General features: G+C 42.8%; 2 protein-coding genes across 3 annotated transcripts in view; one reads left to right on the top strand and one right to left on the bottom strand.

Moving 5' to 3' along the window:
• The window catches only part of LOC107389529 (SH3 domain-binding protein 4), a 69,925-nt gene that overhangs the window by 15,005 nt on the left and 30,280 nt on the right, over positions 1-24,640 (bottom strand). The window contains exons 2-3 of one of the 2 annotated variants that reach the window (XM_015965699.3): positions 14,032-14,252; positions 11,454-13,786 (exon numbers count right to left, since the gene is read on the bottom strand). In XM_015965699.3, coding sequence (XP_015821185.1) covers positions 11,454-13,786; positions 14,032-14,155 — 2,457 coding nt within the window. In that variant the 5' untranslated portion in view covers positions 14,156-14,252. Of the gene's footprint in view, positions 1-11,440; positions 13,787-14,031; positions 14,253-24,640 lie in introns of both variants that reach the window. The other variant, XM_015965701.3, reaches the window with a different exon arrangement.
• On the top strand, positions 15,627-16,649 carry LOC107389530 (uncharacterized). Its single transcript, XM_070544390.1, has 3 exons — positions 15,627-15,768; positions 15,891-16,119; positions 16,227-16,649. The coding sequence occupies exons 1-3, from the start codon at positions 15,627-15,629 to the stop codon at positions 16,456-16,458; spliced, it is 603 nt and encodes a 200-aa protein (XP_070400491.1). The 3' UTR covers positions 16,459-16,649.

The following is a 24,640-nucleotide window of genomic DNA, read 5'->3' as shown; positions in this document are numbered from 1 at the left end:
GAGTGGAGGACCCAGAGAAGTGTGGTGGTTCAGCTACAACAGGATAGTTCGATAGTTGCTTTCAGTCCAAAAGTTATTATTGGTGAAGGTTTTCAGAAAATTCATGAGAACTACTTTATTCATTTAGATCTTTTTTTTTTAAATTTTATTTCCACACCATATTCATCATCATCATCATCATCATGGGAGGCGCTACAGGAGCCTCCGGACTAAGACCACCAGGTACCGGAACAGTTTCTTCCCAACAGCTGTCAGACTCCTGAACTCTGCCTCCTGACATATGACCCACGTTAAACTCATGGACTGCTTGTATTAACTACAGCCTGTACATACTTATAGTCATAGAATATTCATAACATGCTTCATACCGTGTACATTATAACATACGTAATAGATCCATTTCTGTAATATACTTACACATCTATATTATTGCTAATATATATTGTAATACATCTATTTCACGGCTAAAGCACTTCTGGATGGATGCAAACTGCATTTCGTTGCACTGTACCTGTACATGTGCAATGACAATAAAGTTGAATTCTATTCTATTCTATCACTTTATTTATATAGCACCTTCCAACTGCCCAAGGCAAACCAAAGTGCTGTACACACATGAAAACACCACAGACCCATACAATGGTCATCAGAATAGACATAAAGTCAAATAAAAACAGATAAAAGCAGAAGATAAGAGCAAAGAATGATAATAAAATAAAAACAAGGTAACTAAGTGCAACAAAACTGGATTAAAATTAGCAAAAGGATTTAAAAAATATGGCTAGCTCACATGCTGAGGAAACGCCACTGTAAAAAAGTGCGTCTTCATCCGACTCTTAACTCATTCACTGCCAGTGACGACTAAAGTAATCATTTGCATTTTTTTTACTGTGTGGGCATCAGAACGAGCCCCCACACCGAGAGAACAAACATCACAGCTCTAAAGCTGATGTTCATCCGCATACGTCACAAGTCACATGATCAGGAAGAAGAAAATCCATGCCTTAGGAGATCGTTTTGGGCCGCTGCTGTAAAAAAAGTGAGGCGCGAGCCGGAAAAGCTTCTGCCAATCACAATTCAACAACTGAAAGAACGGATAACGCTCGAAACGCGCAGATTCTTCCTGATGTTAGAGGTAAGTCTCCACTTTGTTTTGGTTTTTTTGGCGTCGACATCATCCTAGCGCACAACGTTCTGTGACTTAAAAAAACAGTAAAAACTGTGAGAAACGCTGGCAGCCAATCAGGAAATGACTGGCAGCGAATGAATTAAAAACCGACAGTAAGGGTGTTTGACGGACCTCAAGTGGAAGATCATTCCAAAGCTCGGGGCCAAAACTGACAAAGCCCTGCCTCCTCTAGTGGAGCATTTAGCTCTGGGAACAACTAGTAGGTCATGCTGTGAATTTATGGCTATAATATGTCAGAATGTTGTTAAGAGGCATGAAAAAAATGCTTTAAGCTAATTAGTTTTCCAAATTAGCCATTGTAGCTTTAATTACGGTTTGCTAGCTGAAGCTGGTTGCAGTTTAACACTTCACCACTAGTGATCTCCTCAATGACTTTGACGTGTCCAAAGTGCAGCCCGGAGGACCTTTGCTTCCCTGAGTGATTTTATGGAACCCCTAATTGGATTTTTTGTTCTAAAAATGATTTGTTTCATGTATAACAGAACTACCGGTCTGGTAACGTCTGAGGGTCATCCAGGCGCTTCACGACACAGTCATCCACCCATCCATGGTTGAGCTGTTTGACACCTGGGTGTGAGCTGTCAAGACTGGCGGTTTGAACTGGTTTTAATCCTTTTTAAAAATACTGTATTTTCCGGACTACAAGCCGCTACTTTTTGCCCACGCTTTGAACCATGCGGCTTATAATGAGGTGCAGCTTTACTGAAGATTTTCCTTCACCTGCCAGGGGGCGCTTTAGCAGAAAGTGAAACAGGTGGAAGTCAAAAGTGGAAATCGAAGAAAGTGCTCATTTTAATTTAGCACATGCAAGCAGCCGGCACGACGAAGAATTTTTTTCAAATCCATACCCCCTCATCATGGTGACTACACGTATGAGTTCATATGATGCCGCATTTAAGTTGAAGGCCATCGATCTGGCAGTAAAGGAGGGAAACAGTGCTGCCGCACGTAAGCTTGGCATGAATGAATCCATGGTTCGGCGCTGGAGACGGCAGCGGGAAGAACTCATTCATGCCAGCTTCACCCGGGGATGATGACAGCAACACGGACAGCGACACTGACATCGCCACAGAAAAGGTATGTGACGAAGCTCTTCTGAGGCTGTTCAACTCCGACACTGAAGAAGAGGACTTAAATGGCTTTAGTGCGCAAGAGGAAGATGAGAGCGAATGACTTTTTCTGGTAGGCAAGTGTGTTTTATTTACTAACCAGGCATGATTTGTTTGCAGTTTTTATTTTCTAATCATCCAGGGCTTATTAATGCTGTGTCAGCGCTGTTCTTTTCTTCTAAACATGCAAATTACCAGTAATAACGTGTCAGTTCTGCTTTTATTTTATAACCATCCAGAAATATGAATGCTATCAGTGTTGTTTTCTTTTCTAAACTTGCAGGCACGTTCACCCGTGTTTAAAATTTGTTTTGTTCAATTAAAACAACAACGAAAAACCTCCGTGTAGCATCTTTCTGTCTAACTATCTTATGTTATGGCCGTACATGCGCCGTGCGCCGGAGACCTGCATGTGGCCGCTGCGCCGTGGCTTGTATTTGAGTGCGGCGTGTGTGTGTAGAAAACCTTTTTTTTTTGTTGGTGTGGCTTATATTGAGGTGCGCTCTATAGTCCGGAAATTAAGGAACTGGTTTTAACCGTTTTTAGCACTGTGAACAATTTTTTAACTACTATTAATATGGCTCTTTTAAATGTTCGCTCTCTGCTGATAATAAAACGTTTTTAATAAATGACCTGATTTTTAGATCTTCACTGTCTGCTTTTAACAGAAACGTGGCTGAGTTCATATGTACCTGTTGTTCTCACAGAGGCTTCTCTGCCAGATTTTAATTTTAATTTTTCAATGAGGCATAGCAAAAAAGGGAGGTGGTACTGCTTTTATTAGTTCATTAATACTTTCTGCCAAACCCGTTTTATTTGATCATTTTACCACTTTTGAATATACAGCAGCAGTTTTTAGCTGTTCTCAGATTTTATGTGTCTCAGTTTATCGGTCTCCTAAGCAGAGTGCCATTTTTATTCCAGAATTTTCAGAGTTTTTATCAATCCTGCACAACTCCTTTGAAAGGATCATTTTAGCTGGCAATTTTAATTTACATGTAGATAATCCTTCTGAACCTTTTTCAGAGGAGTTCTTAAATATTCTGAATTACATGGATTTTAGTCATGCAGCCGACTCACAACAGAGGACACACCCTGGACTTGGTCATCACCCATGGCCTGTCCACCAGTGTGTCCTCTGTTATTGATTTGGCTGTATCTGATCACTACTGTGTATTTTTTAGCTTCACCAGTTTTATCCAGCTGCAACCCTCTGTGAGAACTGTAAGGAAGCGTCATCTCACCCCTGAAGTGGCTGCAGGTTTTCTTGAAGTTTTTAGAAAGATCCCTCCCACTCCGGTAACTGCCTCTTGTGATTTTACTGTCAATGATTGTAACAGTAGACTGAAATCCGCTCTCGACCTGCTCGCTCCACTTAAAATAAGAAATCTATATTCAAATCGTGCTTCACCATGGAGAAATGAAAATCTAAAGAAACTAAAGAGAAATTGCAGGGTTGCAGAGCGGAGATGGAGAAAGAACAAAACAACTATAAATCATCAAATATATACAGAGCTACTTAAATCATATAATAACGCAGTGAGAAATTCAAGACATGCACACCTTTCCAACCTCATTCTAGACAATAAACACAATCCCAGAATACTTTTTTCCACCATAAACAACATTTTAAACCGTACATCCAATTCACTTCAGAAAACACCCTCAAATGCACTCTGTGAGGAGTTTGCAGCCCACTTCAGAGGGAAGGTAGACAGCATCAGAAGGAATATTTTATCCTCCCTAAGCAATGAGGTTTTAGATAAATCTGAATGTGTGTCTATACCAGAGGAAACACTGGACAGCTTTGTCCTGGTAGAAGCTGAGACTCTTGATAAAGTTTTCTCCTCAAGATGAGATTTTAACCATGATGAACTGCTCCCTTAAGACGGGGGTCTTTCCTGCTGCCTTTAAAGGGGCGGTGGTGAGGCCCCTGTTGAAGAAGAGCAGTTTAGATTTTAATGATTTAAACAACTTCAGACCAGTATCCAAACTACCATTTTTAAGCAAAATTTTAAAAAAGTTGGTTTTAAATCAACCAAATGATTTTATAAACACTCATAATGTCCTAGAGAAATTTCTGTCTGGTTTTAGGGTGAACCACAGCACCGAGACGGCCCTTTTGAAGATTTAAAATGATTTTAGAGTAAATTATGATGCCCGGATGGCAACAGTGTTGGTTCTACTGGATCTAAGTGCTGCCTTCGATAGAGTAGACCACACTATTCTTTTAACTCATTTAAAACAGATCGGCCTCCCTGGTGCTGTACATAGATGGTTCACATCCTACCTCACAGACAGGACTTTCATGTTGAGTTTGGATACCTGTTCCTCGAGGGTCCATGGGATTACATGTGGTGTGCCCCAGGGTTCAATTTTAGGCCCAGTGCTTTTTAATCTTTATATCCTCCCTCTTGGCAGTGTCATCAGGAGACATGGAGTCAATTTTCACAGTTATGCTGATGATAAACAGTTGTACATCTCCGTGTCTCCTGATGACTCTCAGCCAATGGATGCACTTTTAAACTGCATTTTAGACATCAAATCCTGGATGGCAGAGCTCAACCAGGACAAAACTGAAGTCATCGGTCCTGAGGCCCAGAGAGAGAAACTTTAATTGAAATAAGAACCTGGGTGTGATTTTTGACTCTGAGCTGAATTTCATCTCGCAGATTAAAAACATCACAAAAATTGGATTTTATCATCTAAAGAACATCGCCAGAGTCCACCCTATTCTCTCTCGGGCCAATACGGAGATGCTGATGCACGCTTTTATCACCAGTAGAATAGACTACTGCAATGCCCTGCTTTCTGGTCTTCCCAAAAAGAGCATCTCAGGCTTACAACTTCTACAAAATTCGGCAGCATGTGCCCTGACGAAGACCGAGAGGCGGGAGCACATTGCACCGGTTTTAGAATCATTGCATTGGCTCCCTGTATGTTTCAGGATCCATTTTAAGGTTCTTCTAATGGTTTTGAAGTGTCTTAATGGTCTTGTGCTTTCTTATCTCTCAGAACTGCTGTTACCATATGAACCCTCACGGCCTCTGCGCTTCTCTGGCAGGCGTCTCCTGGTCATCCCTAAAGTCAGGGCGCACACTCATGGCGAGGCGTTCTTCCAGTGTTATGGCCCTCGCCTCTGGAACGAGCTGCCGGAGGACCTCAGGGCCGCAGAGAACGTTCATGTTTTTAAGTCCAGGCACAAGACCCATCTTTTTAGGTTAGCTTTTATCAAATTATTTATTATAGTTTTATTTCTCATTTTGCATGATTATATTTTATTACTGGCCTTGCATGCTTGATATGATTACATTTTAGCATTATTTCATTATTTAATAATATTATTATTTGACTGTCCATATGAATTAATTTGTTATATTCTTACTTTTGTCATTTATAGTAGCTCTTTTATTTTCATATTTTTACTTATTTTAATCCAGTGTTTTCTCTGTAGGGGCCCTCTGCCCCGGGGGCGGTGATCGACTGTTGCTTCCTGGGCGCTCTACGGGTAGTGTTTAAGTGGCGGTGGGGGTCTACGCTCCCCCTCCTCTGAGCGCCCTGACTTAGGCCCTGTCCACACGTAGCCGGGGATCTGCCAAAACGTAGATATTTTTCTACCTTTTGGCCTGTCATCCACATGAAAACGGAGTTTTTTCACACGAAAACGGATCTTTTTAAAAACTCAGGCCAAAGTGAAGATCTGCGTTTTCTCCGTTTTGGGTGTCTGCGTGTGGACAGACAAAACCGGAGTTTGAAGGTCCGCAACGTCACTTTCCGCGACAAAAACTGCTGACATCACGTGTGCGACTTGTGTTTACACTAGCCGACCGCATAGATGCCCTCAGAGCTGCGCTCGCTTTATCAATTGTCCAAGCACTTTTTGCTTGTTTGTTTTAGCAAGCGGAATTACTGCTCCTTGTGGAAGACCACAGACGAAGGACGAGGTTAAGATGGGGGAAAGTACTGCCGCCTACAGGTCTGGCATGTCCTTAACAACGTATTTATCCGGGTAAGTGTGGACAGTTTTTTTAAAAAAACGAGGTGGTGTGGATGCAAGTTTTTGGAGGGGCGGATATTCGTTTTTAAGAAAACCCGGCTACGTGTGGACTAGGCCTTAGTTGTTATGGAAGACCTGATGCTGCCGGGGCAGATGGCTCCTCTGATGGCGTTTCCTTGCCTTAACTTACTTGGCTCATCTGGACTCAGCCAAATATAGATGTTTACTGGTGTGTGTGTTTGCATATGCCTGTTAAGGTTTTTAAACTGTTATGGGAATTTGGGGTCATTTTAATTCTGTAAAGCATTTTGCGTAGCACTTTGCTTGAAAAGCGCATTATAAATAAAATCTGATTGATTGATTCGAGCTGAACCTGGTTCTTGATCTGCAGTACAATTACTTCTCCTTTGTAAAGCATTGTAAAGAATACCAGAGAAGCTTCAAAGGAAAAACGGGATTGACTTGCTGGGAAATTCCCCAAACTGGACAGCTGTCTGAAAACAAACTAGTTTCATCACTCGAGGAATTCTGGAGCTCTTAGATATCATATGTAATGTATTACCTCAGAGTCAGGGGAGACTGGCACTTGTACAAAGTTTTCAAACATCTAAAAAAACACTAAAACCTGTCTGAATCTGTAAATAAGTGAAACTCTTGGAATCACCTGGATATCTTTTATTGAGGAAACGACTTGTTTTAGATAAAACTTATGTTAATCACCATCAGATCCTCTTGGATTCACCTACAGTAAGAACAACAAATACTCTTCTGTCAGCAGAGTTTCTTTTGCCTTTGATATTTATTGTTTAATAGTTTATCTCGTAAAGCTAAAACTATCCCAGTTTAGCTCAGTTTGACAGTCCATCTAGCAGCTGCATTCTCTACAGGTCACTGCTGGTTCAGCTCCTCCTGTTTTGGCTGACGTTGATGTCTATGTGAGGCTTTTATTTTGGAAGGGAAGAGTGCATATAAACCTGTATCTATAGAGCCAGAGCACTTGTGGGGGTGAAATGAGGAAATGTAGTTAATGAGTTGACGTCTATCTGTGGTGAAGATGCACTTTGACATTAAAAGGAAATCATTGTGTAAATGAATTGTGCTGACCCAGAGAACAAGGTGTTTCAGGGGTAATCAGGTCTGGCTCAAGCAGGACAAGGAGGCGCCTGCAGGTCTTCATCTGCTACTTTTGTTTAGTTTGTGAACAATGAGGGAGGAAACGTCTGCAGGTGGAAGATCCAACAGACAGTCTGGATGCAAGCCATCATTCACCGACAACAACTACACATGATAGAATTATGATGAACTGCGAAACAATAAATGCAGTAAGTTTACTTTGATAAACCAAACATTATGGTGAACTATAAACAAACATACAGTAGTAAAGATCATTGGTATCAAATAAAAACACAAAAATAAAACGTTTGGCACATAAAACCCAATCGAGCCCATTAAAAGAACACTACCTCATTTGAACAGACAAGAAAATCTAACCTTAAAAACCTAAAATCAGATGAATCCCACATCTTCACTCCACAGAGTACCATGGCAGCTTTCTGCACCACCTGAAGGCTTGACTGACTCAGAGAGGTACAGTAGCTAATGCAGCCTTGTCAAACGGGCTGAATCGCCTCCAACATCCCCGTCTTAGTGGCAAATAAACTTGACCGTCATCCACATTGAGAGGAAAGCTAACACTGTAATTCTGAAAGACCTTCCAGGGGTGCAGACACATGGAAACGCAAAGGGCCTAAAGCCTGGTGTACACTGCAAAGCCTGATTTATACTCCTCCGTCAGCTCTGTAATGGAGAGACAATCACGCATTGACAGAAACGTTTTTCTCTCAGACTTCCCCAAAGGCTGGGCTGTAAAAATTTGGGCAGCCTTGTTAATCTTCATGATTTTTCTGTTAAAATTGTTATGATAAAAATGAGAGTCAAATATATCCCATAGGGCTGGGCAGTACATCCATTTTTAAGCAAATGCCATATGTGTGTAACGGAATGAAACGACTGTTTTCCACCTAAAAGTCATTTTCCCCCTCTCCTCAGCAAGAACTAATCTGCATGAGATATGGCCTCACGGTCTCATGCATTAGCTCTAAACTGCTTTCTTTCCAGCCCAAGAGAAGAATGAAGACAAAGGACTCTCTTGGCCCCCTTTTCTTGTTCTTTATGTGACTAATTTCCTGTCTGTCTCTCATCTTCCTGCATCTCCTCTCAGTTCTTCAGAAAACTGCTGCCTGGTTCTCTACTTTTTCACCTCATGAGTTACTTTTTAACTAAGCAGATCAACCGCAAAACAGCAGACTGTGCGCACATTAGCGCCAGTCAGGTGAAGTCTGGGCCACGGGTGATGAGATCGGGAGAACGGGAGAAGGGGCATCCGGGAGCCCCTTCTCCCGTTCTCATCATTGAAAAATGTTTGTCAATCACATTGAGAGACCAACTGACCACATCCATTTTTAATAATTTCCAGTTTCCAGAAAAAATGCAGAAAGCACCGTGCACATAAAGACAGGACAAAGAGCCTTGGGATGAGGAGGGAGGGAGAGGAGAAAAAGCGTCTGTACTCTTTAAGACCCGGAAGAAGATAGCCATGCGCTAGGGTCTGGCACCAGAAAATCCTCATTGACTCCCATGTTAAAAATGCTAATCTGACAACAGAAAAACATGTTTAAAGTCTGGTTCTAAAAACCATTTTACGTTTAATAGATCTAGTTTACACTCATGACAACTCTAAGGGGGTGAATTTTTCTGTCTATGTGTAATTAAATCTGAATAATTAATGAGCATCAGGGCCACATGACTTCAGAACTAGCTCCAGGGAAAGGCCTCAGCCTCAGCCACACGTTAATAGATGTTCGGCCACTTCGACTCCCTGAAATTTAGTTGTATCCTCTGTGTGTTTGTGTTCGGATGTTAATGGTAATGGTAAGTGGCCTGTATTTGAACCCCCAAGGCAGTTTACAATACAATCAGTCATTCACCCATTCATACACCCATTCATACACTGGTGGTGATGAGCTACATTGTAGCCACAGCTGCCCTGGGGCACACTGACAGAGGTAAGTCTGCCATACAGAGATGCCACCAGTCCCTCCGACCACCACCAGCAGGCAAGGGGGCTAAGTGCCCAAGCACATAACAACAGCGACAGACTGAGCGGGACTCGAACCTGCAACTTTCCGATTACAGAGCGAGCACTTAACTCCTGCGCCACCATCACTCTGATGTGGTTATTGATTGCACTAACAGATCATTCAAGCAGTCTGCTTTTTATCAGTAAGTAAATGAATATTTCCGTACTTTATTTTGCTGGTTGAATGGGGGAAAATGCTGTGTCATTTAACTGCTAGGTCAAACATGTTGGTGGGGCTGCATAAGAAACTTGAGTGGGTGCCCGGTTTCTCCTGTCTCCTGCCCGGGAACAGCTGACAGAGCAGGAGGCTGGCTGTTCCTGTTTCCCGGGGCAGCCGGAACGCACGGACCGGCTTTGACTTGAGGCTGCAGTCATGTTGGTCACTTGTGGATCTCTGAAGGAGACCACAGAAACACTGCTGCTCTTTTAGTTGACGCTGCTTCACTTTTGAGTTGCTCAACCTCATTCTGGGACTCAGCTCCCGGCTCCGTGTTGACACTGCTCCGGTAGCCGAGTAGACGCTCCCAGGATCGCGGATCTTTGACCTCAGTGGACCAGTGAAGCCCGATATCCTCGGTCAGCTTACCTAGTTATGACTTTGTTACTAAGCAGGCCGGAGGTGCCGTCACTTTGGAGTAGCTCTGCCGCGTTTTTCTTGTTAAAAACACCCGGATAAACTCTAGCTTCAGGTTAGCATACAGCTTATGTCCCGCTTTTCTCCAACTATGGAGCATGAGCTGATGTAAAAGGCTAGGGCGCCCGGCTACAATCGCAGCGGTCTGAGGCTCCGCTTGAAAACAACGAAATGGTATCAGACCGTCTTATGTGAAACTGTGTCAGTGTCCCCTGTCACCCAGCTACTGTGGACTGTTCCATCCATTATGCGTCACATTTCAGCATAAGTGAATAATCGAAAAGGAGTTTGTTGTCTGACAGAAAGTAGAAGAAAATGAAGCGAAGTTATTCAAGTGGGTCTGAAAAATGAAAAAAGCAGAAAAGCAAAAAATTTGCATAAAAACTGCCTAAAGTCACAAGTTTTCTCCCAGCGCTACAGAGAAACAGCAGTGAAACTCTCAGTTATACTGGAGCAAACGAGCAAGAAACCGCTGCCAGCTTTAGTGCTAGCAATGCTGACGCTTTTAGTGAAGTGGAGGACTTACCTATCTCAAGCTGTATTGATGGGGATAGTAATATGACCTCTCAGAAATATGTGAGCACCAGTCATCCTAATAAACAGTGCATTAGACTAGAAGACAACCCAGCACTCTGGCCAAAGGAGCTGACAGACAAAGAGCGCTGCTCAATAGTGCAGAGAGGGCCAGCTAAAGTGAAGGACAGAAGTTTTCCTAAAAATCAAGAAGCATCTTCATTTCACAGGGGAACGTGCACAAATGACAATAATGCTCTGAATCTTGAATCTTGACCTTGAGCTACCCCAGGTTTGATGTGTATGTTCATAAGGAATAATCACCTCACCATATTGTTCGTATACTTCACCCTGTGAAACTCAACATGCCTTTAGCGAGAGGGTTCTGCTGTTCTCCATAGCTCCTCAGGTCCCTATTAGATGCAGATTTAGACTGCACTCCCTGCAGAATCACTAGTCTGGATCACAGCCTAAAGACTAGAGCCAGAAAAGGGGTGGGAATCAAAAACCAGTTCTTGTTGAGAACCAGTTCCCACTTTTTCAATTCCTAGGAATCATTTGCTATTTTTGCATTTATCACTTCTAGTCGGAGCTAACTACATCACCATGCACGCTGCATAGCTTACGCATTTACTGAGCAGGAAACATGGTCATACTTTACAAGAAAAGGTGACAACAGGGTAACTTGCAATACTTGCAAAGTAAAAGAAAGAGAAGATTTTTCTCCAGAAGAAGTCCGGTAACAAGCGTATGAACTTCAGAAAGATAATACTAACTCTGTACACTCAAAACTTAAAAAAACAAATAATCAAAGATCATGTTTTTCCAAATCAATGTGTCTGAGAGAACATCAACTTACTGCTCTAACTCACCGTCAGGAGTTCCTTCTGGAAGGACTTCTTCTCTTTGCTCTCATTGTTGTTGCAGTCCTCTTTCAGCCGCTCCAGAACAGACGCCACCCTCTCTGGCTCACTGTCCAGCTCTGAGTGGCAGAAATGCTTCAAAGGCAGGTTGATGTATCCAAGGGCATCCGCAAACACTCTCCAGTTCCCAATGTTTTCCATCAGTATAGTTCTTACTGAGGCGTAGATGTATGTGAGGAACTTGCAGGGCTTCAGTATCTGCTCTAATAAGTTAGATGTTGTAAGGTCAGGCCCGGTGAAGTAAATAGGCTTAACGTTGCCAATTACTAGAACATTCTTAGCATGAACAAGCCCTACTTTACCCTGATAATACCCAATGTACCATTCCTTAGTCCACAACTGACCCTTCAGCTTGATCTTCTCCTCACTCAGAAGAGCTACAAAGTCTCCTTTTTTGTACTCTAACAAGTACTGATTTTTGGTTTGCCGTATTACAGTTTTAATTAATTTTCCAAACTTTAAGTTATTTACTTTCCGGTCTTGGAAAACTGGGTACTTGGTGGCAACGGCCAAAGGAGACAAAACTATCTTCCCCACTTCCTTCCTCTTGAGGAATCGTCTTTGCACCGACGTTTTTGGGCCTGCTTTAGGTGGTGGTGTTGGTGTCTGGACACAAAACTGAGCCAGTATACAGTCGTGGTCATCTTTGACTTGGACTCTTAACGTGAATTCAGAAACATCTTCAGTGTTGCGGGAAGAAACGATATAAACCAGCCTGCTAACCTTACCTAGTTTAACCTGGAAGCCTCGGACAACTCTGGCCTGTTCACTGGCCTTTACCTCGTGAGTAGCCATGTTGGAGTAAACCCCGACATGGAGGTCTTGTGGTTTGGACAGTACAAACTGGTGTTTACCCCACAGCTGTAACACCACTGGTGGTGCTGCCCCAGCCTGTATACCAACTTCATTCACAAGAAGAGTTTTTGGGGCACAATCATGGCAAAACAGAGCCACAACTGTTTTGAAAGTAGGGTGTATGTGTTTTGGACCATAAACTCCTATTGTGATCTTTTTCACCACATGCTCCCAAACTATGGAATCTGGAGGGATGGACCGGGCTTGTGCCACTACACACACATACATACATGGTTCAAGGTTGTCCAAGCAGACCTGAACAGTGTCTTCATACATGTAGGCCTGTGGGATGGGAGTGTATGGTCCTTCTTTACAGTCACTCCTGACACATAGGACTTCAGTCATCTGTCTACTTTCCATTTTCACCACAACAGACACTTTCATCTCCAAGGTGATAGTTGTTTTGGTTTCCATGTTGCTGAGTTTAATCTCCACCACAGGACTGACAGTGGTACAGCGATCACTGTTGAGTTCTAGTGGTGGGTCCAGCAGAGCTTTCATGGAGATCTGCTGCGTGTCCCCAGGTGCCACATGGCCATCAGGTATATGGATACTGATTGTAGTGTCAGGAAGCTGAACAGCACCTCCTGAGCTGTCCAAACGACAGACAATGTTGGTCTCCACAGGCTGTGTTTGACCCCAACCTGGGCTCTGACCCAGTGAATCAAGGTCATGGCAAGACCTGGCCAGTTTACGGTGCGTCAGCCATGCTGTGCGAAAATCCTCTCTACTCTGGAACTGTTCTGGTGCTGGGGCTTTGAGACCTCCAAAGAAACCTGTGGTGGCCTGAGGGCCATCTTGAGCATGAAGAATGGACAGTTCAGACAGACTGTGAGAACGTTTGCTTCTAAAAAATGGGTTGTTCCTTTGTAACACCTGCCCCACACCCTCAGTGGGACCGAGAGGGTTCAAGTTAACAACACCACTGCTATAATCATTGTCTGAAGTGGTTCTTGTGGAGTTGGGCCCAGGTGAGGAGAATGTATCAAACAGAAGAAGGTCAACTGATTTTTCATTGCTGTTTTGATCAGGAGAATTCTGAGGATCTTCACTCAAAAATGGGTTTGTGAATGGATTTCCATTTTGGAGGGTGGTTGGTTTCAGAATGACTCCAGTCCATTCTCCCAACAGGTCCATTTCTTTAGCTGCCTCTTCGTCTCCCACGGTGTCAATCATCCCACTGTCGCTGAAAGACGAGTCTCTGAAATTGATGGGCTGCACATAAGTCACAGGGATGTAACCCATCTCTGTGTTGTTGTGGGCATACCACCATTCTCCTCCAGATGAATCAAGAACAAACAGGTGGTCTCCTTTAGAGAACTTGAGAGTAGTGAAGCTGGATGGACAATAGTCCTTTATGGCAACAACTTCCCTAGCTGCACCAAAGGAGGCAGTGGCATCCAGTCGTAAGGCACTGGGAGTAGGCACTGGAGAAGACAAAACCAAGTACAGAATGTTTAAATTACACCAAAAATGTTTATCAATACATGTATACATGATTACCGTCTCAAAAAAACATTATTTCCATCGTTTAATTAAACCACTTAGTGTTGTATTTACAACAGGTTATAACCAATAGGGGTCAAACATCTTTAGGATGAACAGCATCTAAACATTTGGGTAATGAGCTTCCAGACATTCTAACAACTATTTTCTCCACCTGAATGCTGACCTTTGACATCAGAGAGAGTAGCTTCTGACACTCCTTCGCTCAGGTCGATGAGCGTCCCCTCTGATTTGCAGCGAGGCAGAGAACTGTTGCTGTTGCTGGTGGCTCTGATCCGATGGGCGGCCATATTGGGCCTGTCAATCTGCACAACAATGCCCCGTCAAACCATCTGGTGTACTTGCGACTTACAGAGAGGGTTTGATGTCAAAAGCTGCCCATGACACCTGAAAACAGAAAGTATCAAGTTACTAGCGCAATTATTTGAGAGTTAATTGCAGTATATTGTAAAGTTTTGTAAGTGATTACTTTTAGTAAAATTTCAAAAGAATATAAAGGTATTCAATAAAATGTAAAACTCCATAAAAATATGGATTATCAATATTATTGAACCTTTAATATTCGAACAATGATATAAATCGGTACTTTAGGTGTGCTAGGGAAGCAACACTATAATTTGACACAGAGGCAAAAATACTTATATAAGTTATGAAAATCAATGTATCACTATATTTCTATTACTAATGATGATGCAGGACAAATGATTATAAATGGTGAATCAACATGACCTTGTCTGGTTTAAAAGCTTAATTAAGTGACTCAGAAAGATGTGATGTCTGGGTTTAAAAATAAATCTGGTTCAATTTAATGACGATTAATTAGTTATCAAATTAATCTTAACCCATCCAACGCCAATGCAGAGTTACGGCACCCGGGTCTATGAGGCTTCTCGGCTTCACTTCTGGATGTCATGGGCCGTATTCCTCTGAATCTGCATCAGCTGGTCAGAGATCATCTCCTGGGTCTGCAGGCAGACCATTTTATGGCTGATGAGTTGTTTGCGGATTGAACAAATAATTGGTTGATGCTGAAAAAGGATGGTTCTTTATTCTGCTAAAATGATTCCACTGAAAAATCTGGCTTGACTCCCCATAGGATGGTCATATATAGCGTAAAGTCTGGACACCTGGCTGAACTGAATGCTTTCCCCACGGCGTGGAGGCTCGTTCTGACGCCCACTCAGTAAAAAAAGCAAATGACAACTTTTGTCGTCAATGGCAGTGAATGAGTTAAGCGAATGGCTACCATAGCTGTCAAGTCTCCCGTTTTGGCCGGGAAACTACCGTATTTTACTTTGCTTTCCTGCCGTCCTCCCGAATTATTATTTTCCCGTAAATCTCCCGTATTTTTAAAATTCCTCTGCCTCTTTAAAATTATCTGTAGCCTCGCGAGAACTGGTTGTCGCGAGATTTGTGCAGACAGCGGGAACATAACAGGAACAACAAACGAGAGCGATGGTGGATGGAAGTGAAGAAGGCATTCCTGCCAAAAAATCAAAGAAATTGTGTAAATATCTAGAAAAATGGGACAGTGAATTTACTTTTCTAAAGAAGAGCAGGATGGGACAAAGTCACGCTTTTTGTAAGATTTGCAGTTGCGACTTTAGTGTCTCCCACGGGGGAAGGAATGATGTCAGTCAGCATGAGAAATCAACCAAGCACAAGCGCTGGCTAGAAGCACAGAAACATGCCCAGATGATGTCGGCATTTGTAACTAGGAATACCACAGAGGCTGACCAGGTCATAAATGCGGAGGTTAAAATGGCAATGCTGTGTGCCAAAAACAATGTTTCTTTCACCTTCTGTGACGACTTCAACAAGTGTGTAGCTGAGATGTTCCCGGACTCTGCTATTGCACGAAAATATTCTGCGGGAAAAACCAAATCTACGCAACTTATCAAAGGTAAGTTGATTCAAATTAAGTATAAATATTATGAAAGCGTATACATAGTCATAATCATGCCCAGCAGGCATATTGGTGGCAAATTGCTAGCTAACGTTACTGGGCACTCACTCACTCAACAGGTGCCATAGTAGCAGAGCTAGATGATGAGTTGGCCAGAACATGCCGATCGCAGCCCTTTTCATTGATGTGTGACGAGTCGAACAACAGAAAAACGGACAAAGAATTCGTCATCCTGACCAGACTCTACGATGAGGCCACTCTGCAGGTCGCCACAAAATTCATGGAGATGCCCATATGCAATGTGGGAAATGCAGAAAATCTGTATGAAAAGCTGAGTGAAGCATTAAGGTAGGGGAACTGCAATGTGTTGTTGACGTGTGTAGTAATTTGCATTTAATTATAATCTTACATTTAGTGTAAGAAATTTTATGGCATTTTTTTCATGTTTCCAATAGAAAAAGAGGAATTCCATGGGAGAACCTGATAGCCTTTAACTCTGATAACGCCAGTGTCATGAAAGGCAGACACAACTCTATCAGCAGACTGAAGACCAGCCAGCCCCACGTCCAGGACCTTGGCTGCATCTGCCACCTAGCACAACTGGCCACTGGCTGTACCATCAAAGCAGCACAGGTACCAGTGGAAGACATCCTGGTTGGGATATACACCCACTTTGATAAAAGGTAAATTATTATAAATAAATAGGCCTGCAGTTGATACTCTTCAGTCATACACATACATTCCCATCCACTAACTAAATAATTGTCTATATTACAGTGCAAAAAGATGTGAAATCTATAAAGAATTTGTAGATTTTACCGATTCAGACCACCTGAAGCTCCTCAGGTACTGCAGCACCCAATGGCTGAGTCTGTTAACCTTTGTCCAGAGAGTGTTGAACCAGTGGGACGCACTGCAGGTAAGGATGGTAACTCCAGCAGATACATACAGCTTACTATTCTGTGTTTTCCTTTTATTTAACTATTGCCACCCTGTTTCCCCATGTACTCTAGGCCTACTTCAACAGTCATGAGGAGGTGGAGAGGAGCGCCAAAACACATGATTTATTCAGCCATCTGCGTGACCCAGTCATGAAGATCTACTTCATGTTCCTGACTGCTGCCCTTAAACATTTATCTGATTTTAATATTGCCTTCCAGGTGGGTGTCAGTGTTATTGAATGTATGTGTAAATATTAAATGTGATTTTGCTAATTGTAGCATTCTTAATTCACTGATATTTTGTTGTGACCCATGATATTTTCTACAGTCAGAGGGAGTACAAATTCACTGACATGAAGAGGAAATGTGCAGGCTGATCAGGAGGATCCTGGGCTACCTCATACCAGCCAGGGCCATCGTAGGTATACCTCTCAGGGAGGTGGAGTATAGACAAGGACATCAGTTGGCTGATGAGGAGCTCTTTATTGGAGCAGACACAAAGGCCTTCATGAAAAGCGTAGAGCTTCCCATGTCCACGGAGAAGAAAATCTTTCACTGAGTATATTACCCAGCAGTTTTATAATGGCCATCATCAGTATGAGAGAATATGCTGTACTGTGCCTAAAATGCTGCCACTAATGCAGTTTTTTACTCTTACGCTGTTGTAGATCTGTGAGAAGGTTCTATGAAGCAGCGCTTCAGAAGATGTTCTCCTCCTTTCCCCTTGACCATTCACTCCTGAGGGACTTGAAAGTGCTGGACCCTGCTGCTCGCCTCGACATTCCTCCAGGGGCAGGTAGATGTTAGGGCAGTTCTCCATTGATAGAATGATTGAATTGATTAAATATTGCATGGTTTAGATTTGCAACACTTTCTTTATTTTCCAGTGGAAAGGCTAGGGGCCATGTTTCCTCAGTTGAGCGTGAGTGAAGATAGGCTGAGAGAGGAACTCGTTGACTACCAGGTGACAGATAGCAAGCAACTCCCCCAAGAAGACAACATTGACAGATTCTGGGGCCTGCTAGGGAAGGATGTGAGGTTCAGTGAGCTGCCAAGATTAATGAAGGCTTTACTCTGCATTCCCCACAGCAATGCCAGTTCTGAAAGGGTGTTTAGTATGGTGAGAAAGATTGTTACAGAGAATAGGATGTCATTAGACAACAGCACTGTTTGTACTTTACTGTCATGTAAAATCAACCACTCTGGCCCAGCCTACAAATACACTCCTTCCAAAAAAGTGTTAAAGAATGCTAAATCTGCAACACATTTGTATAATAAGTCATTAGTGAATGTCAGAGAGCCACATGAGTGAACATGATACATCTAAAGAAAATGTATAATGAAAATAAAATGTAAATGTTTAACTTAAATACAAGCAATGTGAAATAAACAGGAAGTAATGTGTTGACTTGTATATAAAATGAAAAATGTAAAATCAATAAATATGCTTCATTTCCCCTTTTGTGTTTTCATTTAGGCTGTATTATAACAGAATGTTCACAGCATTTCAATGTCAACAAAGGTAGGCCTCAGATTCTGATCACTGAATTGTAGTAAGTGGTTGAAAAGTGGTTATTATAGATTTTTTGTACACCTATCTTACAATGTAAGATATACTAGCGCTCGGCTGTGGCGGCGGGTTGGCTCGCTGCCGGTGTTGTAAATGTTCCCTTATTTTCAAATCCAAAACTTGACAGGTATGGCTACAAGGTTCCAATTGGATAATTACAGCCCAGGGGATGATGTCACCTGAGTATCCTGAATGACCAGGTTATTCCATCAATGAATCTATTCTTCCCTGATGGCACAATGATATTCCCAATGTCAATGCCAGGATTCATCAGACTAATAGTTAAAGAGTGGTTTAAGGATCATGAAACCTCTTCTCCATATATGGATTGGCTACTTTAACACCATAAAAAATCTTTGGGATGTGCTGGAGAACACTCGCTCCCCTGGGACAAACTGACAGAAGCAAGGGCTGCCGTACACAGACGCCACAGGTCCCTCTGACCACCACCAGCAGGCAAGGAGGCTGAAGTGTTTTGCCCAAGGAGTCCTTAGGCAAAACACTTCCTTGGCAAGGACACAACAGCTGCAATGGACTAAGTAAGACACAATCCCAGAATCCTCTGCCCTCATTCCATAGAGCACTTTATCATTTAAATTGAGCACCACTCTGCATTGGCCAATAGCATTAGTCATCTACAGTAGATGTGATTTAAAAAAACCCTGAGAATCTTTCTAGGATGAGTGAGATTTATAAAGCAGGAATTGCGTACATCAGTCCGTAAACAGTGTCTTACAGCTAGGAAAAATTGTTTGTGTAGGAAAATATATTTTTGCTAAGTTTTAAGGTTCAGTATACATTTTTAGGGAAAGCTGTTCAAGCAAGGTACATTTTGAAAAATAAAATAAATAAAATTAAACATCTGACCCCGGTCTTCCAGCTCCCCCTTAAAGTCACATAATTCGATGGTTGCAGTAAATGGTACAACAGCTGCTTGTGCCACAGACAAACAAACATTTGTTTGATGAGCTGCTATGTGTCATGGTCTGCGTCGGCCCCCTCCTTTTTGTGCCTCGTGGTGTCCTCCATCCCTCTCTAGATTCCCTTTTGTGTCTCATAGTGCCCTCATGTGTCCTTGTCTTCATCTCAGTCTTGTGTCTTATGTGGTAACCGGTGCAATTATTCCTCCCAGGTCCAGTGTCATCTCATTCCTCCCCAGCCCCTCCAGGCCTTCATTTTCTGTGTCCTTGTAGCACCCAGCCTCTCACTCCCCTACTCTGTGTGTGTGTGTGTGTATGTGTGTGTGTGTGTGTGTGTGTGTGTGTGCGTGGTCATTTCCCAGTTCTGTTTATAGGTGTCAGAGTTTTTGTGTGTGTGTGTGTGTGTATGCTTGTCCTGTTTATATTAGTGCATTTGTGTGTGATGTGTGTGTGTGTGTGTGTGTGAGTCCTTCCCTCAGTCTCTAGGTTTAAATTTTGTATTTTAGGTTTATCTGCCCTTCTCTGTTCTGTTTCCACATTTAGATTATTATTGTCACCTGCCTTCCCTCCAGCAGCTCACTCCGCACACCTGCTGCCTGTTTTCCTGATTGCCCCTCCCAGTCTATTTAAGCCCTGTCTTGTCTTTGTCTTGTGTCGGTCCATTAATGTTTGTTGATTCTGTCAGTTTAGTCCCTCTGTGTTTAACCAGAGTTTCTTGATCCCCAGATAATAATCTGCTTTTTGACCTTTTGGATTTTTGACTTTTTGGATTTTGACTCCCAGTTTGGATTACTTTGGTTTTTGGCTCACCCACAAAATAAAGACTTTTTACCTAAAATCTTCATCCCTGCCTCTGTGTCATCCTGGGTACTGCATTTTGGGCCCACACCACCATAGCATGACACTATGGTCAGGGTTTTCAGAACCAACTCCAAACCAAACTAATTTCCACTCCCTTTGTTTCTCCCCCAGTCTAGCATGCTACCATATATAATGTGTAGTGTTTGTATGGTGAAAAACAAGACAGTGTTTGGCTTTCTGGTTTATTCTTCACTTGGAAATCACAAGAGCTCAATGCCACGACCATCTCGAGACACCAAACACAAACACAAACGCACATATTCATCAGTTAGTTGAGACTTAATCTTGATTCAACCTTCTCCATTTGCGTCAGTACAGAGACACACAACGCCATTATGCATCGGCGCAAAAGCTCTCCGGGGGTGACGGGGACATGCCCAATTTTTTTTTTTTTTTACTATTTGTCGAAAGTGATGGAGACTGCCAGCTTGTGATTGGTCAGGATGTCGCTTACTGTAAATTTGTCAACAGCACCACTATTACCTCTTCAAAAAGTAAAATATTTTGTGCAGACCCGGAACAGATTGAAGAAGGCATGGCGGAAAAAGTCTGAAAATATGAACGTTTATTCACCCGTGACTGAAGGAGTGCAATGATATGCAGCAAGAGTTTTATTCATTGACAGAAATTACGAGAAACTTGGGTTGAGAGAAGCTGATTGCATGAAGAGGTGGAGGAGAATTAGGGACATTTTCATTTATGTTCAAAAGTCTCTGAAATATATTAAAGCAATGTACACACCAGTGGCGGGCGGTGCATTCCACCCCTGGGCCTTCAGTGATTTCCTATTCAGTCCAATCTAAATTAACACACCTTAAAATACCATCAATAGGACATCACAGCTGGAGAAACCTCTCTCTCTCTCTCACACACACACACACACACACACACACACACACACACACACACACACACACACACACACACACACACACACACACACACACACACACACACACACACACACACACACACACCAGTGGCTGGGCAAGATGTCATTTCCGGAGCCTTTAAAATCAAACTCGCATTCCAAATTGAGAGTAGGAAGCTAAGACCACGGATACTGTCAAATCTCAGAGATGAAAGACGGGTTTAAGAGATGAGACAATAAAATAAATAAGTAAAGCAAACACATTATTTGCATTTGTTTTGGAGAAAATTGCACCGCGAAACAATTGAACATGTTGGCGCAGCTGCACACACCACGTTATACACAATATAAATTGCATAGAAACAGAACACATAGAATTATTTCATTTAGCCATTTTATTTCGTTACCATTTATTATTAACAAAATGAAATGACAAAACATTAAAAAATACTAATAAATGTTTCTACTCACCAACATAAATGTCCAGCATGGATCTCCTCCTCTCCTGCTCATTTGAAAATAAAATCCATCCTTCTTTCTTTCCTCAGGAAAACCTCAATGGCTCTGTACAGTTTATCTGTGCACTTCAGATCCATGAGTGGATCCTTTTCTACGGACATGGAGGCTAATGCTGAAAGCCGTGTCTGCCCGGTCGTGTTTCTGGCGTACGTTTTAACGCGCTTTAATGCTACCAAATCCATCTGATGCCAGCAACAGGCATTCCCAGCAGAATAACCTGCAGCGGTTCTCTGAAGCTGTTTGCCATGGGTACCGCTCATAGATGCTTGCCTGAAAATGACGAACAAATCCTTTCCCCTGCTGGGACAAGCCAGCTAGCGTTGGAGTCGGACGACCTGTTCTCACAAGATCCATTTTTTCTTGAAAGGTCCATCTTGAAAATGGTGTGGCAAGTAAATCTGCAACCAAGTCTGTCCCTTCTCCTCTTTCAGCCATCATGTGTTCAAAAATACACCGATAGCTGCCTATAGGTACAAATCTCCGTGTTTAGTTTTGATATTTTGCTTCATGCCGCTAGAAAAGTCCTAACTACTGCTTATCCAATCACAGGATGCGTTCATGTCAACTTTTGCGTGAGGCCAGCTAGCTGGCCTGAGCCACGCTGACTCGTGAGCTGATTGGCTATCGCAACTAGATCGTCTCCGTTCACTTACAGCGGACAGTGGGCTTCTCGATTGATTCTGAAGGCCTAGGGCAGACTTAATCTGCCTGAAAACACAAGCTAGCTTAAATCTGATTGGATAACACCCAGCCTTGGTATTTTAACACTGGAAGCAGCGCAGCCAAGTGGGTATAATAGGATATAAAGAAAATAGACCAGTGAACTTTTTTTTTTATTTATAAATATTTACCAAAGGAAAAAAAATACATTTACGTTTTTGAGTATGTTTAGGCCAGCAGAGAAGGCTTTGCTGGCCCTGACTGCCCACCACTGGTACACACAATAGTGAACACACTATCGTGGACTGGATACTCTACTGTAATGGTGGCTGGATACCCTAGAAAAATGCTCCGCCCTCTGTTGTCTTGGAGGGGAATTGCTTTGCAATAATCCCCAGGAGACAGAGAAGCCAGAGAGCAAAAAGTCTCTGTAAATGAATGTGCGTCGCTCCATCGCAGAGCTGACGAAGAAGTATAAATTAGGCATTAGTGGCGTTCCAAGACCCTTCTCAGGCAGTACCTGTAGGTAGAGTTTTAGTAAGGATTCTACGCATATTTTAATAAATGAAGTTTTTCACATTAGTTTGTTTTCTGTTTTCAGAAGAGATGGGCTCAACTTTCTTAAAACAAGCTTTTGTGCATCCAAGAGTCAAATTTTCTAAACTCTCAAAACAACGTCAAAAGCATCGGTCTAACTTGGCCATCTCATCTACATTAATGGGCTCGACACACGGGAGGCGACAAACGACCGCGATCAGCGAAATTTGTCGCCGTCGCTTTTATTACCTGACACACGGGAGGCGATCTGCGGCAGCGGCCAGCGGCAAAGCTGTCTACGCGTTCTGTTCCATGGCGAAATCGAAACTTCCGTTGTTTTGTTTGGCTGTGTCAGGTTGGAGGGAATTAAGGTTATTTAAGCAGTTCAGAGTTAAAAAAAGTGGTAGATATAATGTTTCACAAGGTGCTGCTAGAGTTATGTGAACTCTTACTTCTGATTTTACTATATAAAACATAATAATAATCAACTTCTCCTTCATGTTTGCTCGGAGATGTACGGAGCATCCTGTCCGCTCATTGGTCAGTGAATGAAACCTCCGTTGATTGGTCCTCGTCCGAGCGACAGCGATGAAAAGTTGAAAATGTTTCAACTTTCTGGGATTGCGTCGCTGGGTCGTTCGTGCACGACACGTGCATGAGTGCAAAATTTCACACGCATGTTTTTCGCGTTTCGCTTAGTAGGAGAGAGGCCGCGATTATCGCTTTGTCGCGCATGTCTCATTGAAAATGAATGGAGGAGAGGCGATGTCGCCTCCCATGTGTCGAGCCAATAAGGCTGGGCGATGGGACGAATGAACCGACCATCAGCGATGGACTGAGCCGTTACGGTTGTTTTTTACAGGAGGCGATTTTTTTATTTATTTATTTGTTTGTTATTGACAAATATTTTACACGTTACGCACAGATAACATTGTGGAGGTAACAATCAAGATAAGATCTCCATCAGCACATCTGAACCTTATCCCACCTCCTCTGCCTCTGGCTGCTGACAGTGCACGCACAAGCGGCATGCTGAGGAGAGGTTTGGAGAGCGTCTGTGACACACTCGACATTGTGCGCTACAGTGCGGCGTTGAGTGGAAAGTGGAAACCCTTCTATCTTTTAGAGTCTGGAAGACTTCTGGTTATTTCATTTGGAGAAATGTTTCCTGATTTAAAACTTTGGCTCAAGTAGCACTCGTCATTATTCCGCACTTGCTTCGAGTGTGTCAGCAGAGCACGGATCCATCTAGAACATTATTTAAACAGCCATAAGTCTGTCTGAGGCAAAATTCTAGAGGCTCATAACCTCTTCAGCAAGCTCCCTTGAGACATTTGATTGCACCATCGACATATATACTGGACAATTCGTTTCCATAGGCTCCAATTATGTTTTTGTGCCACAATGGGAGGTGGCCACCACCGCCATTTTGACCATGTCACAGGTTCCGTCAAGCCCAAACAATTCCAAAAATGGGAAAAGAGGTGGGGCTGTAAGGCTGGGATCAAATGGCGACACCGGTCGAACTGAAGCGATGTAGCTACAAGCTAACCCAAAGGTAAAACGGAGGTGGGAGCTAAGCTAACGGAGGTAGCTACCTAGCTACAACCGGAGTTAGCTGTGCACAACACCGGAGCTTCTGAGTCAGAGATACGCCGGGCTGACCGCTAGGTAAAACCGGGTGGAACACAGAGGTCTCCTGAGAGCTCCACAAGCCGGCAGCCGCACAGCAGACAAGCGTCACTGCGATCAGAGATGCGCCGAGCTGCCGCTGAGGGGAGGGGACCATACCAATAGTCGGAACCCAGCTCCACCAACATGTTATATTTCAACCCATTTTCTAAAGTGCAGCATTATGTTAAATGCACTGGGTTTTACCCTATTACATTTAAATTTCATGGTTAGACAGTACATGTTAAAATCTAAGCACAGCTCGGCAGTGACCTAAAATACATAAATATAATTTAACTTACCGAAAAAAATGAAGTGG

The sequence above is a fragment of the Nothobranchius furzeri genome, chromosome 14, assembly GCF_043380555.1.
Source record: "Nothobranchius furzeri strain GRZ-AD chromosome 14, NfurGRZ-RIMD1, whole genome shotgun sequence".
Lineage (NCBI taxonomy): Eukaryota > Metazoa > Chordata > Actinopteri > Cyprinodontiformes > Nothobranchiidae > Nothobranchius > Nothobranchius furzeri.
Note: the sequence above shows the minus strand (reverse complement) of the source record. Positions and strands in the feature narration are given on the sequence as shown.

Coding starts and splice junctions, on each gene's coding strand:
- LOC107389530 (XM_070544390.1), top strand. CDS start 15,627: ATGGCAATGCTGTGTGCCAAAAACAATGTTTCTTTCACCTTCTGTGAC. Junction 15,769..15,890: donor ATCTACGCAACTTATCAAAG/GTAAGTTGATTC, acceptor CTCACTCAACAG/GTGCCATAGTAGCAGAGCTA. Junction 16,120..16,226: donor AAGCTGAGTGAAGCATTAAG/GTAGGGGAACTG, acceptor TGTTTCCAATAG/AAAAAGAGGAATTCCATGGG.